Source organism: Vanellus vanellus (genome assembly GCF_965231255.1).
Source record: "Vanellus vanellus genome assembly, chromosome: 3".
Taxonomy (NCBI): Eukaryota; Metazoa; Chordata; class Aves; order Charadriiformes; family Charadriidae; genus Vanellus; species Vanellus vanellus.
In genome coordinates this window covers 122,385,302-122,397,895 of record NC_138907.1, presented here as the reverse complement: position 1 = coordinate 122,397,895, position 12,594 = coordinate 122,385,302, and the positions used below count along the sequence as shown (strand labels likewise).

General features: G+C 46.6%; 1 protein-coding gene across 2 annotated transcripts in view; it reads right to left on the bottom strand.

Moving 5' to 3' along the window:
- The window catches only part of PTCHD4 (patched domain containing 4), a gene marked incomplete at both ends in the record, with an annotated part of 90,196 nt that extends 86,120 nt beyond the window's left edge, over nt 1-4,076 (bottom strand). Inside the window, one exon of one of the 2 annotated variants that reach the window (XM_082481473.1) lies at nt 3,477-4,076. In XM_082481473.1, the coding sequence (XP_082337599.1) occupies nt 3,477-4,076 (600 nt within the window). The remainder of the gene's footprint in view (nt 1-3,476) is intronic. The other variant, XM_082481474.1, reaches the window with a different exon arrangement.
- Nucleotides 4,077-12,594: the final 8,518 nt, after the last annotated feature.

Here is a 12,594-nt window from a genome sequence, read left to right as displayed (position 1 = left end):
TGCGCCCGGGATGTAAGTGCCACCTCTCTGCTCCTCCTCCGGCAAAAGGAGAAACTGAGACTTCCCTTACAGAGGGGCAGTGAAGATAGGTGTATTGAAGGCTATAAGCTCTTCCAACACTACGACAAGTAATAATGAAACCACCATTACCCTTCACAGCCAGATTTTCTTAGGAAAAGCCGTGCAGTTTCATCAGGTTTTACAGCCCCATAACAGCTTTTTCAAAACCAGTTTGTTGAAACCTGCTCATACGGCCTCCACAAAGTTCCCGTGAAAGACCTGGCAGGAGGTCATCCACAGCCAGCCTTCAGCCAGCCTCCCTGGGTTGAATCAAACCAGTTTGGGCTCCAGCAGGAGAGAAGAAGAGAGACAAAGTGAGGGCTGTTCACAAGACTTGAGGGGAAGAAAAAAAAAAAACAACAAGATATTTTTGCAGCTCCCAGATGGAGCAGGAGAGCGGCTGGAACAACTTAACATTGTCTTTGTCATTCCCAAACCAGTACAGGTTGACACTTAACCCATGTCAGCTGCAGACTAAACACATCTGGGACACCTTTGTGTTTTGTAAACCCACCAGATTGTTCTTAGAACTTTATTCAACCTGAGACCATTATTAAAAGAACAAGACAGAGCAAAATCTACCAGTACTAATGAAGCAACCTGTCCTTTGAGAAAGTGAAGCAACCTAGAAGATCCTGAGGGGTCTTTATGGTGCAGGAAAGTTTAGCTGAGAAAAGTCCCAAAGGCATGGACCGGTGAGTGTGATGAAGACTTCTCCACCCTGCGTGAGGACAGCCAGATTTGACCTTCTCGTTCGCATTCCCACCAGGTCTAGCCACAACCGCTCCCTCACGTCATGACTTAAGTAAAAAGAAATAAAAAACCTCATAGCTACAGTCACAGGGTTTGTTCCCTTTTCTGAACATCCAGAGGCTGATCTACCCTAGTGGGTGCAACATCCGAGGTATTTCTAGTTAAACACATCTGGACACCCAAAAACAAGCAACACAGGCCTGGGTTTCTACAGTCTTTGCTCAGAGGTGCGGAGAGAGGGAGGTCAGTAAATAGCCTGGGAGCCTTGATTAAATCAATATTTTGGCCATGGCTTGAAGGAGAGAGAAAGAGATGTTTGCCCACAACTTCCTAACCCTGTAGCTTGGTAGATGGGACCACAGAGACGGCAGAGAAGGTCTCACCTAGTGAATTAATCCACACAAAGTAATAATTTTTCTTCGCAGCAGCTGCAGCCAAAGAGACCAGAGGAGGTGAGTCTCTGGGGACACACCAGTTGCTGGCGAATGCCAGTCCAGGTTCAGGGTTGACCGCGGCCCCACGACAGAGTTCTTACCATATCAGAAAAAAAAAACCAACAAACTGTGGCAAAGTGTTTTTCCCTTTCTCAGTAACACCAGGGACTCTCCCTTTCTGCAGAAATGGGTTGTAGATTTTCTCTGAAGTGCAGTCACAGATTTTGGCGGCTTTACCTCCCTGCACTGAGAAGTGGGTATAGCGCTGCCTGCTCTGTCCAACTTAAACCCGGGTACTTAAGGGCATTTATTCCTTCATCTGGAAGATGAAACACAACAACTATTTGGGGATTGGAGGTGCCGGGCTGGTATTCAGCAGTGCTTGGAGTCAGACATCTGGGCTTTGGGAAAACCTTTCTCTGTGTGAATTGTCTATCCATCATTCATTCCAATAAATCTCTAATCCAGACCAGGTTATTTTTCCCTTTGCTTTTAGCTTTAAAAAAGGAGGAGCTGTAGGCATTCTCCTAATAAAAAAAAACAAACAACATATTGCAAGTGACCCCATCCTAGTTTTGCCAAGCTCAGTTAAGGCTTCTCTACACAAGAAAATTAATCTGGATTGAAAGAGTAGAATGACTATTTCTTTATAGAACTGGTTTATAATGATGTTACTTGTTTAGTCGATTATCAGTGTTCTCCACTGAACTAGCTTAATCTTGACTTTAAAAATAAGCAAGATGGAAAGAAAGCACTTTAATTCTGCAACAGCAGGATCGTCTTCACAATGAACTAAAAGATAAAATTTGTTCAGGGATATTGAATCCAGAATGACTCGTGTTTCTGAGCACTCCTTGCACTCAGGACTTTCCAGCAGCAGCAAGGACACCTCTTCATTTCCACACACTCCACTCAAACAGCCACAACTCTGCACAAAGCAATTACTGTAACATCTAGTGCAACGGGACCAAATCCCAGCGGTCCCACCTGGCCCTTTTACTGAAGCGAAAAGACCAATAAAATCAATCTGTGTCTCTGCTTCGGTTTTTGGGGCAGGGACTGGCTTTACTTTTTTTCCTGGTAAATGAACAGTAAGAAAAAAAATGATAACTTCAGGATCTGGCCAGTACTTGCAAGAGCACTGTCTCCCTCATCCCTGAGGATTTCTTTGGAGAAAGGGTGACAGGTAACCCCCAAAAGCCTCCCTGGTTTACAAGAAGGATCATATCCGCTTCCCTATGACCTGAGCCATGAGTAACTAGTATGCCAGGGAGTTTGTTACACCCTATTTGATAAATCCTTCCTCTGGTGCAATGCCGGGGGGAGCATGCAGATATACTGCAATTCGCAGAAACTTCTTTCAGCAGCCACCTGCAAACTTTCCACCTTATTTGCTCATAGCAGGTTAGTCCTGGTGAACTGGATTGCTCCCGACAAGAGGGAAAGCAGATGGGTACTTGTGTGCCAGGGGAATATTCCTGAGATAATTTGTGCCGAATTGTTTATTCTTTTAATTGGAAGGACTGAAACTTCATTCACCTTTTACCTTGTTTCGCCTTTGCTGGAAGCCTCTAGCTGATGGGATCCGTCCCAAAACTCCAGCCCATCCATCAGCGGCAGAGTTAATTATGTGCATACCGAGAGAAAAAAAAAAAAAAAAACCAAAAAAAAACCCACCTCCCTTCTCCTTCTTTGCATGCAGGTAAAGAAAAAGAAGGCAGAACACCTGAAATCGCTCCTGGCCCAAACCTCCTGCTGCTCCTACGGCACTCGCAGAGGCAGGGACCATACAGGAGCTCACTGTGCATTTGAGGAAAGCCTTTTCTGGCCATATTAAAGATAAATTATCCCACCACGGCAGCGGGGCTGGAAAAGGTGCTGGTGAAACCCCATCTCACCACCACCACCGCCCCCCCCCTCCCCCTCCCCCCCGACCTCCTGTGCCTTTCCCCCCAGGTATTAACCCTTCAAGGCGTTGCAAGGTCTCCCGGTCCCGAGGCTGTTCTCCACTCCCTGCTTCTCCTGGTGCGTTAGCGTCCGGTCCCCCCACCCTCCCTCTCGTACAGAACAATAGCAAGGCACCGCTTCCAGCTGCTTCCCGAGGAAAGCCCAGATCACACACAGTTAGAGATATATAGAGAGAGATACGATTATATTTCTCTTTGCTGTTTAGGACAAGAAATGAAGTGCTGCCTCTTTAATTGGCAAAAGCATGCAGTAAGAGCATACCTTTAATTTAGTGTTGGGATAGCTCACTTGCACCCTGGCTGTTGTCTTATTGGAGAGGGCAGCCTGCCTCAGATCCTCTAGCACTGAAATAATATCATCCAGCACGCATTTCTTATCCTGATTTCTCAACACACACAGATGGGAAAAAGTATAATTATAGCCTTTGTAGTTCACCTTCATTTCCAGCACGGCTCGGTGGATCTGCAGGATCACATCAGCCTGATGCAAAATATTGCCTCCGGGTTTGGAGAGGAGAATCACCCTGCCATACCTCCCCGGGGTGTGCAAGTCCGAATACAGCTGGCTTTTGGATTGATCGAGGGAGAACAGGCTGCTGGCTAAGCTCCTCTCGATCTTGGCCAGGCTGTGGCTGGGGGCTACCAGGCTCTCCAGGTCAGTGTCAGGCTGGAAGCGGTTGAGCAGGCTGAAGCCGAAGATGATGGTCAGGACTGCGGGCACAGTGAGGAAAAACACCGGATGCCTGCTCACGAATAAGCCCAGCTTGTAGAAAAACGACTGGAGCCCTCTGTGTATCACCTGCCGCAGCATCCTCCACCAGATCCAGCCTGCAGATGCTCCTGGCCGTCTTAGAAAGCACATGTGACATGTGTAGCTCCTTACCCCTTCCTGTCAGTTTCCCTTTCTCTCTCCCTCTCCCTCTACTACTCCTTTAAAAGACTGCAGCAAGTTGCAGCAAGACAGCCAAATATTGATCAATGGGGGGTGTGTGTGTGCGTGTGTGTGTGTGTGTGTGTGTGTGTGTGTGTGTCGGGGGTGGAAGGGACCGGGCAAAGGAGGGAGGGGGGGGTCCTTGCCTTTTTTTTTTTTCCTCTATTTCTCTTTTTTTTTTTTTTTTTCCCCTCCCTCTCTCCTCCCCCCTACCCCAGCCAACTAGCATCGCCCCCCCCGCCCCCCCCCCCTCCAATTCTCCTCCCTTCCCCCCCGGGTGCCCCCCTTTCGCCGGCGATGCTCAGCCGTTGCACCGGCAGCGCTGCCGGCTCCGCAGTGCCCGCTCCGCGCCCGCCGCCGCTCCGCGCAGCCCCGCGGCGGGCACCGCTTCTCCGGGGCGGTGCAACCAGCACCGGCAGCCGCCCCCCACCTCCCACCCCACGCCCCCCCCCACTCCATTGCAAAGCACAGCTGCTCACTTTACTCCCTCCACCCCCTCCACACACACGGGGAATTTGCCGGGGCGGGAGGATGATGCTGCATTTTAACGTCCCCCGACCCCACCGTGTCCCTCCATCACCGCCCCCCCCGGGCTGCCCCTCTCCCCGCCGGTTGCCGGAGGAGGGAGAGCTTTGCCCGGAGACTTTGCGAAGCTATTTCCACAGCAGCAGCAGCAGCAGCCGCCGCCGCGCTCCGCTCTCCCGTCCCCGGGTCCCACAGTTGCTGCATCCCCCCCCCCGCGCCCCGTCGTACCCAGCCCTACCCCGGCCACCCTGTGGCTTTTGAGGGACACACACAGACACACCACTCCGGGCAAAACCTCCAGCCCAAATTGCCGCCTCGCCCCTTTTTCCCCCCATTTGCAGCCCGAGGAGGAGGTGCCCTGTGCTCCTACGAGGGGGGAAGAGTGACTCGGGAAAGGGCTCGGGGACAAGGGGAGGAAAGGGGTAGTGGTGGTGAGCCCTTCTGCTGCCCAACAGCCTGGCACCTCTTCCCCCTCAGCCAGCAGCTGTGACCCAAGAGAGGTAGGACAAGGCTCATGACCTCCTCCAGTCTAAAAAAAAGGAAAAAAAAAAAAAAAGGTTTTCCAAGCAAAGCCACAGGCAGACCATTACATAAGAGGAGAAAAATTCTGCAGCTCCCCGGACCAAAGGAGAGCAATGTGCGCTTGCAGCAGGAGAGCTGCCCACCAACTCTCCAGGCAGCAAGCTCTGCTCCTCCAGGAGCTTCAGCCAGCACTGCTCGGGACAGCAGATCCAGCCCCAGCAGACCTGACAGCCCCTCGCAGGCAAGGCAGGAGGAAAAGGCAGGCTTGCTCAGCTCAGGAGCTTTAAATTTAACTCATAAGTCAAGTCGCAGAAATGTAATTAAAAACAAACCCTGAAAAACGCAGATTTCTGCTCGCTGCCTCCCCCTCCACCAAATTCCTGCTGTCTTTTAGCTAGTTTTGTCAAGCAGGTTTATTTTGGGACGGGACCAAGGACGTTGTGCAAAGCTTCGAGAGAGCAAGGTTCTCCCATAATAAACCCTTACTGAAACAGAAGGAGGGAGAGTGGAAACTGGGGCCTCAAGACTGTCAGTTAGCAGACTCTGCCTGATCCAGGACTAGACAACCAGCAGGATATGCTCAGCGTGAAGTAGTTATTATTATTCAATGATCCTTTTCGTGCTGATACCCTCCCCCCCCGCCCCCGCCACATACACACACATACACTTCTGTGGGGATGAACAGGACATACAAAGAAATAGCCCATCTTTGAGGGCTTTGGAGGACTTGTGTTAGGTCACGGAGACAGTGTTTCAGATTGGGAGCCTGAGGTCCTGCACAAGTGCAGAAATATGAACTTCTTCCATGCGATGCAACGGAGAGGCTGGGAGCGCTGGATTGGGAACCTATCTGACTTTGGTCAGTGGCTAAGATTCACCATTGCCTTGGTGAAACTGGCTTAATTTTTAGCTAATTGACTGGGTGCTGCAAGCACATCACGCCTGTCAAATTCAAGCTGGTTTTATTTAGTGGCCTAGATACTGCTGATCTGGAGGCGCTTGCAAACGTGGGCTGGAGTTCTTACAGGCAACAAGAAGGAGAGGTTGAAGGTAGGAAATTCTGTAGAAAAGACCCTATCAGCTTCCTATTTGCTCATGCTAAAGCATTGCCCGTGATGGAAATCTGCCTCAACAACCCCAGGAAATGCTAAGCTCCACTGGTACAAATTGCAGCTCTTTGACTATTTTATGATGTACTTATGCTGATGGTTGAGTGCTCCCAGTGAATAAAGTCTAAATGCAGAGGCTTTATTGAGCCTTTGTACTTACACACATAAGTGAGACCTTGAGTGGGAAGTCAGAACCTGGTTCCTTATTTCTACGCATACAGGCTTATAATAGCCTTTGGGTCCTTGGTGGTTTGCTCTTGTGGCTTATAAGGTGTTGGCACCTGGTCTGGTAGGGAGAAAGCTGCGATCACCTCTCCTGGTTGCCGTGACTCTGCCTAGTAAGCCCTCCACAGAGCTGATCGTTGCTCAGGAGGTTGGCCTGATCTTCCTGTTGGCCACAGGACCACCCTAGGAGGAGGAGGTCCCTCTAGTGCCTAAATAAGATATGGCAAAGGATGTGTTTTGTTTTTTTTTTTTTTGGTCTGCAGCTTCTCCGGGTCTTTGACAACTTCTGTCTGCCAGGATGCTGCAGTGGAGCATTCAGACAGGGCACTGCTGAAGCACCGACCACGCAAAGAGAGGGCAAAGAAATACGTGCAATGAAAGGCGTGACTGAGCACACGCTGGTTCCTTCCTGAGCAGGAAAAGAAAGCAATAACGGCAACGGGCACTGGCAGCTGGTCTTGCCTGTCCCTTGGAGTACCCATTAACAAAGTGCGATCTGGGGTTGGTGCCCCCAAAGGTAAAGTGGATGATAAAGTGACTGGTGCGTTACGTTGGTCATCTCAAATTGCAAAATTCACGAAGGATCTAAAAAGTCAGTTTGAAGTACATCTCAGAAACAAGCAGGGAATCAGCACCTTTTCTCAGAACAGTCTTGGGATATGCTGGTATTTATATCCTCCCCGGTGTCATCCAATGAATCCTCTTTAAAGGGGAATAACGGACGTGTCAGGGATGTCAGCTGGGGGAACTGAACGGTGGTTCACAGCCTCTGGGGCCCAGAGAAATAACAAACCGAAGAGAGATTTGAAACACTCAGAAATATTTGAAACAAGATTCAGCTTGGAAAAATTGCAGCTGTATCTGGGGAAAATAATTGGAGTTGCCTACTCCCAGGAAGGAGACAACTTTGGGAACAAATGATTGCGTGGAAAAAATAAAAATGGATTACAGTATAGAGCAAGGCAGACATGATTTGGGAAAAAAATGTTATATAGCAGAAAGCGAAAGCAATAGAGATTTGCTTGCAGAGATATCCTAAAGCAGGGAGGGAACAGTCCCTCTGTGTAACCCTGACGTGGCCGCCCTGGGGAACGATGTTCGGCTCGGAGGGTTACCAAGACACAGTAAACCTGTCAATAGTTTAAATAAGAATTATCAGCGGGCTCAAGGGGTTGGCATAGGTGCACTGATTAGGTACTGAAGAAGGTAGAGTCGGGTGCCCGAGAGCCAGATTGCCATACGTTGATTCACAAGCAAGTAAAGCTACAAATGGCTCTATTGACATAGCGATTTTAAGTAGTTATGGTTAAATAGTTGGGTGGATATAGTAAAAATTAATGGTACAAAAAGACATTAAATAGTGAAAAACCTGAGGAATAATTTAGAATAGCCACATCAGCTGTGTATATAAAAGTAAATAAAACAGACTTCAGACCAACTAGCAGTTCACATTCATACACTTATATGAATTTCTACCTCAAGCTGGGAAAGAAAATCTCCAGTGTGATAGCGAATTTTGGGTTAGAAATGTGGATTTTAAGAGAAAAATCCCTTCTTAGCAATTCTCCGTTCAATTCTGATCTTCCTTGAACTGCAGGGCCAGCAGCACGCAGGAGGCAGGCAGGGAAGGCAGAGGTGGAAAGGGGGAGGACAGAGGGGGTCTGTGCATAGTACCGGGGGATGAGGGCACTGGAGAAAAGATGAAAGAGCAGTTGGGGCAAAAAAACCCAACAGTGGTTACTCTGGTTGAATTTGCTGTTTTGTTTTTGTGCTATGCGCTGGTTTTGAAAACAGTTGAGAGAAGGCTGCGTGCTGCAGAAATGGAGGGTATGAAACACTGAGGTGCCTCCTGCCCTGTAGGACCAGAAACCTTCACCTATAGGCTTCAGAGATTTCAAACAGAAACACTGGAGACTGACGAAAAGCACGGAGGGTCAGGCTGTTCGTAAAGACACAGGAGGCTGCAGTGGTCATGACAAAAGGAGAAGATGCTAAAGAGCCTTTGAATGTCTTGTGTGGGAGGAAGCAAGTATCGGATCCTTTATGTATTGACATATTTTTCAAATGTTCTGCTTTATTATAGAAGTTTTAACTCCAATTAGGTGTTATTTCCTTAAGGAGCTACAAGGCAGTTGGTGAAGTTGCTAAAACGCCACTCACATAAGTAAGGATTGCTAAGCCAGGGTTTTCAAAGGGTTAATTTTTGTTAAATAAAATTGGTCAGTACTTTCATAGATGGAAAAAAACATTTTGAAAAATATCGGGTGTAAAAGCACTGTTTCACTCTACATTTACGGGATTGTTTTGTTTTTCCTACACCAAGCAAGTTCTTCTGGTTTTGAAAAGGAAGAAATGTCAATTCAGAGATCAAGCTTTTGGGAATAGATTTAGAATACTTTTTTTTTTTCCTCTGATTAATTCTCCAAGTGTTTTTAAATTTCAGTTTTTCACCAAGAAATGGAAGCTTTCTTGGAAATTTCTTAGAAAGAAATGAGCAGGTTTTGCTCCTGTTTGGGTTGGTTTTTTTTGGTTGCAAAAAATATACTTGCCATTTTCTAAGCAACTAAAGCTAATTCACACTGTTACCTGATAAAAGCCTCTGGTGTTAGCAAGGAGCTGTGAGATCTGTGACAAGTAAGAGCACCATAAAATGCATAGTGTTAGTGTATTATATTTCTTGAGAGGACTGAAAAATTAAAATATTGAGAGAAGACAGCTTGCAAGATAGCTGGGAGCTGCGGGAAGTTAAGTAATACGTTTTGTGTGGGTGGGGAGGTTAAGTTGTGGTTTTGTTTTCTTTTGTGAGAGAGAAAATATTGATTCAGCTGGAGAAAATGGAAATGACTGAGGAACCTATCTCAGATGAGGGAAAAAAATCAAACAAATACGCTCCCACATGCGTTTCTCCTTATCGCTTCTGCAAAAATTAAACCCCATCTTTTCAGCTCTTGTTACTGTGCTTCCTACAATCACAAAAGGCTAAAAATGAATATTCATTTCTTCCATCACCATATGTCTTTATTTTCATGTCCCTGCCTATTTGGAAAAGTACTTTGAAAACAAAGGTTTCTGCTGCAACCCATCTCTAGATGGAGATCTGTGGAACTGGAAATTATATCTGCTACCCGTGTCCTCCTTAAGGGCTTTATGCAGAGACCGTATCTATCCTGTGGGTTTCCAAACTGATCAGTGAAGCTACTTGCAACGTATTTTTAACGCTACAGATCCAAAGGAAGCTGGAAAAGACACTCCTAAGCACAGGATTCCCAGTAAGAAAACAGACTGTATTAATTCTTGGTCTGACAACATCTTGGACACCTGCCTTGCATTATTTTACCTCCTCATGGACAATGGAGGGTAATGTTGTTATTTAGCCCAAATCAGAGGGTGGTGCCATACGGCAGTGTTATTTTCTGTTTACAAAGGTCGGTTCAAAAGGAAAAGGCAATATTACTGGTCTTGTAGAAGAGACCACCTTCATAAAACGTCCTCCTAAGAGGCTTCCTGCTTCTCCTTTATTGCAGGCTACCTCTGCTAATTATGTCAGCCTTAGTCTGCCTTTTCGGAGGTGGCCTGAGATGGCCTTTGCTGTGAGTCCTGTGAGGACAGGGCTGAATGCAGCAAGAGAAGCTGCTGCAGAAACTGATGGGAAGGAGCAAAGTGCAGTCGACATCAGTGCTCTATTTCTTTAGACTGACATGCAATCAAGAGATATGCAATAAATATCACCTAGTGGTGTTGCTGGGTGTTTAATGACGTGAAGGGCATGGTGGTTTCAACAAGAGGTAAAAAGGAGCATGAAAACTAATGAATTTGTTACCTAGGAAAATAGTCTCAAGGTAAAATACTTCAGTATTCTTAAAAGTTGCATTGCCTTAAGATATTTTTAATAGGGAACTAGAGAACAAGTTTCATGAAGAGCAAACCTACATGGTCATGACTCCATGAATCTTTTCTTTCTTTTTCTCTTTTAAAGAGTAATGCAGAATTAAAATAAACAAACAAACAAATAAACAAAACCCCAAACAAACTAAAAAAAACCCACCAAAACAACAAAAAATCCCACCAAACCCAGTGGGACAGTGACCATAGGAGCGTGAAGCATTTGAATGCTTCCTGGGGGGGATCTGGTCCTATTCCTGCCTCTGCCGCAGAGTTCCTATGGGATGCCACTCAAATGGCTTAGATCCAGCAGGGCTGCAAGTCTCCTGTCAAGTTAGGATCACCAGGTCTATTTTGGCAAACCACTGAACGTTCCCAGCCACGGAACGGCGTTGAGCCATGGATATGACTATCCTTGCAAACTAAGCAGAGCCAGGGCCCTTTTTCTAGCCCCGGGGCCAGCTGGCACAGCCTGGCTGGCTCTATGGCATTAAAATATCTCGGTCTCCGGAACAGGGTAGCTGCATCCAAAGCGACAGCTCAGAACGGTCCCTGGCTGGTGCTGGATCCTGACCCACACTCAGGAAGAAGTTGGGAAAGTGTTGGCTGTTTTGAGCCAAAATTATTCCAAGCCCCATTCTAAACATTTAAGAATATAGACGATTGCATTCCAGTGCTTGGGAATGTTCCCTGGCACCGTTCAATCTACTGACAGAGGTAATTATAGGATGGGATTTGCCTCATCAAATGTAGATGTCTACATCTGACACTGCCGCCTGGATCTACCCCAGACAATGTATAGTCAAAGAAGAGAAACACTTGGGCGTAATTTCTCTCATCATATAAGATCTACTTATCATTAAGTGGATGTCTAATAACGGTCACATGGATCGCACCATAAAAGCTGGATTGGATAACACTGACTATAAGAGTAGCCTGGAAAGAGTAGGTCGCTACATTATGAAAAACGTGCACCGATATAGACAGCCCAGAGTAATTATTCTCCAGATGTAGGCATTGTAGAGGGTGCTAGCAGCAAAATTGGGCAAAACTCTGTGGGAGAACAAAGATTCAGTCTTAAACTCATAAACAATCCCTGAACCGTCTTTTCCCGTATTTTATTAAACTTCTGTCTTCCTGCGTTTCCTCAGGTTTTATCTTCTGGCTGCTTTCACAAGATGTGACTAAGTCTGTGTATATTGGAATATATGGGGGCCTGATTCTGTTTGCAGGTCCCTTGGCAGCAGTGTAAGAGCGATCGCGACAATTTACATTTATACACTTCCTTCCACCTGATAGCCTCCAAGTGCTTTACAAATACTGATTGATTATGTTTCACATTACTCCTGTGGGATGGCTATAAAACAGAAAAATAGGAGAATGGATTATGAATGACTGGAACTGAGAGATAGGCAAAGAGAAAAGAAAAGCACACCATTAAAAAAAGGAAGGAGCATTACTTCTCCATAAACCCAGGAACCCGGTGATTTTGTCGCCATTTACACCAGCTGGAAATTCAATTTTCATGCCCCAGATTCCTGGCAAAGCATGAATTTAATTCAGGATGTATCTTGGCCTTAATGAAAACTCTGGCTGCTCTCAACTCTTGACACAGTATATGCACTATATGCAGTAAAGGCGATTCTCACATGTGGTATCAGGTTTTTGTTGCGCTAGACTAATTTAATGGGCTTGATAGCAAGACAGGCTGCTTAGCCAATACCCGTGAGTGAACAAGACAGATTCCCCTATCAGTAGAGAAAATATAGATTTATATAGGTCAAGTGGCTTCACAGGGAATGTGATCCAGTTTATCTGACTCAGTGTCATGTTCCTCCCGAAAGAAGGGCTGAAATTACCTATGTGGTCAGTGGGGATAGGCGGGGAGCGCTGGAGGCCTCTAAGGAGAGATCTTTCTTGCCTAAATTTAATCACCTGAATTAGATGAAGTAGATCTTCCTTTAGAGGCCTTAAAGGCATCTGCCATCGCTACTTGCCTGGGAACTCGGGTGCTTACTGCAGGGCTGCTCCAATAGGAGCCAAAAATACCGGTGTTGCTTAGAGAGTCAACCCAGGCAAACTGGATCCCTCCTAAGGAAAAGACATATTAGAAAAATCACATGCAAGGAGGGTTGGGGTGGCAATGAAAGGAAAAAAGGGTGTCCTTTAGCAAAGACTCACTTCCC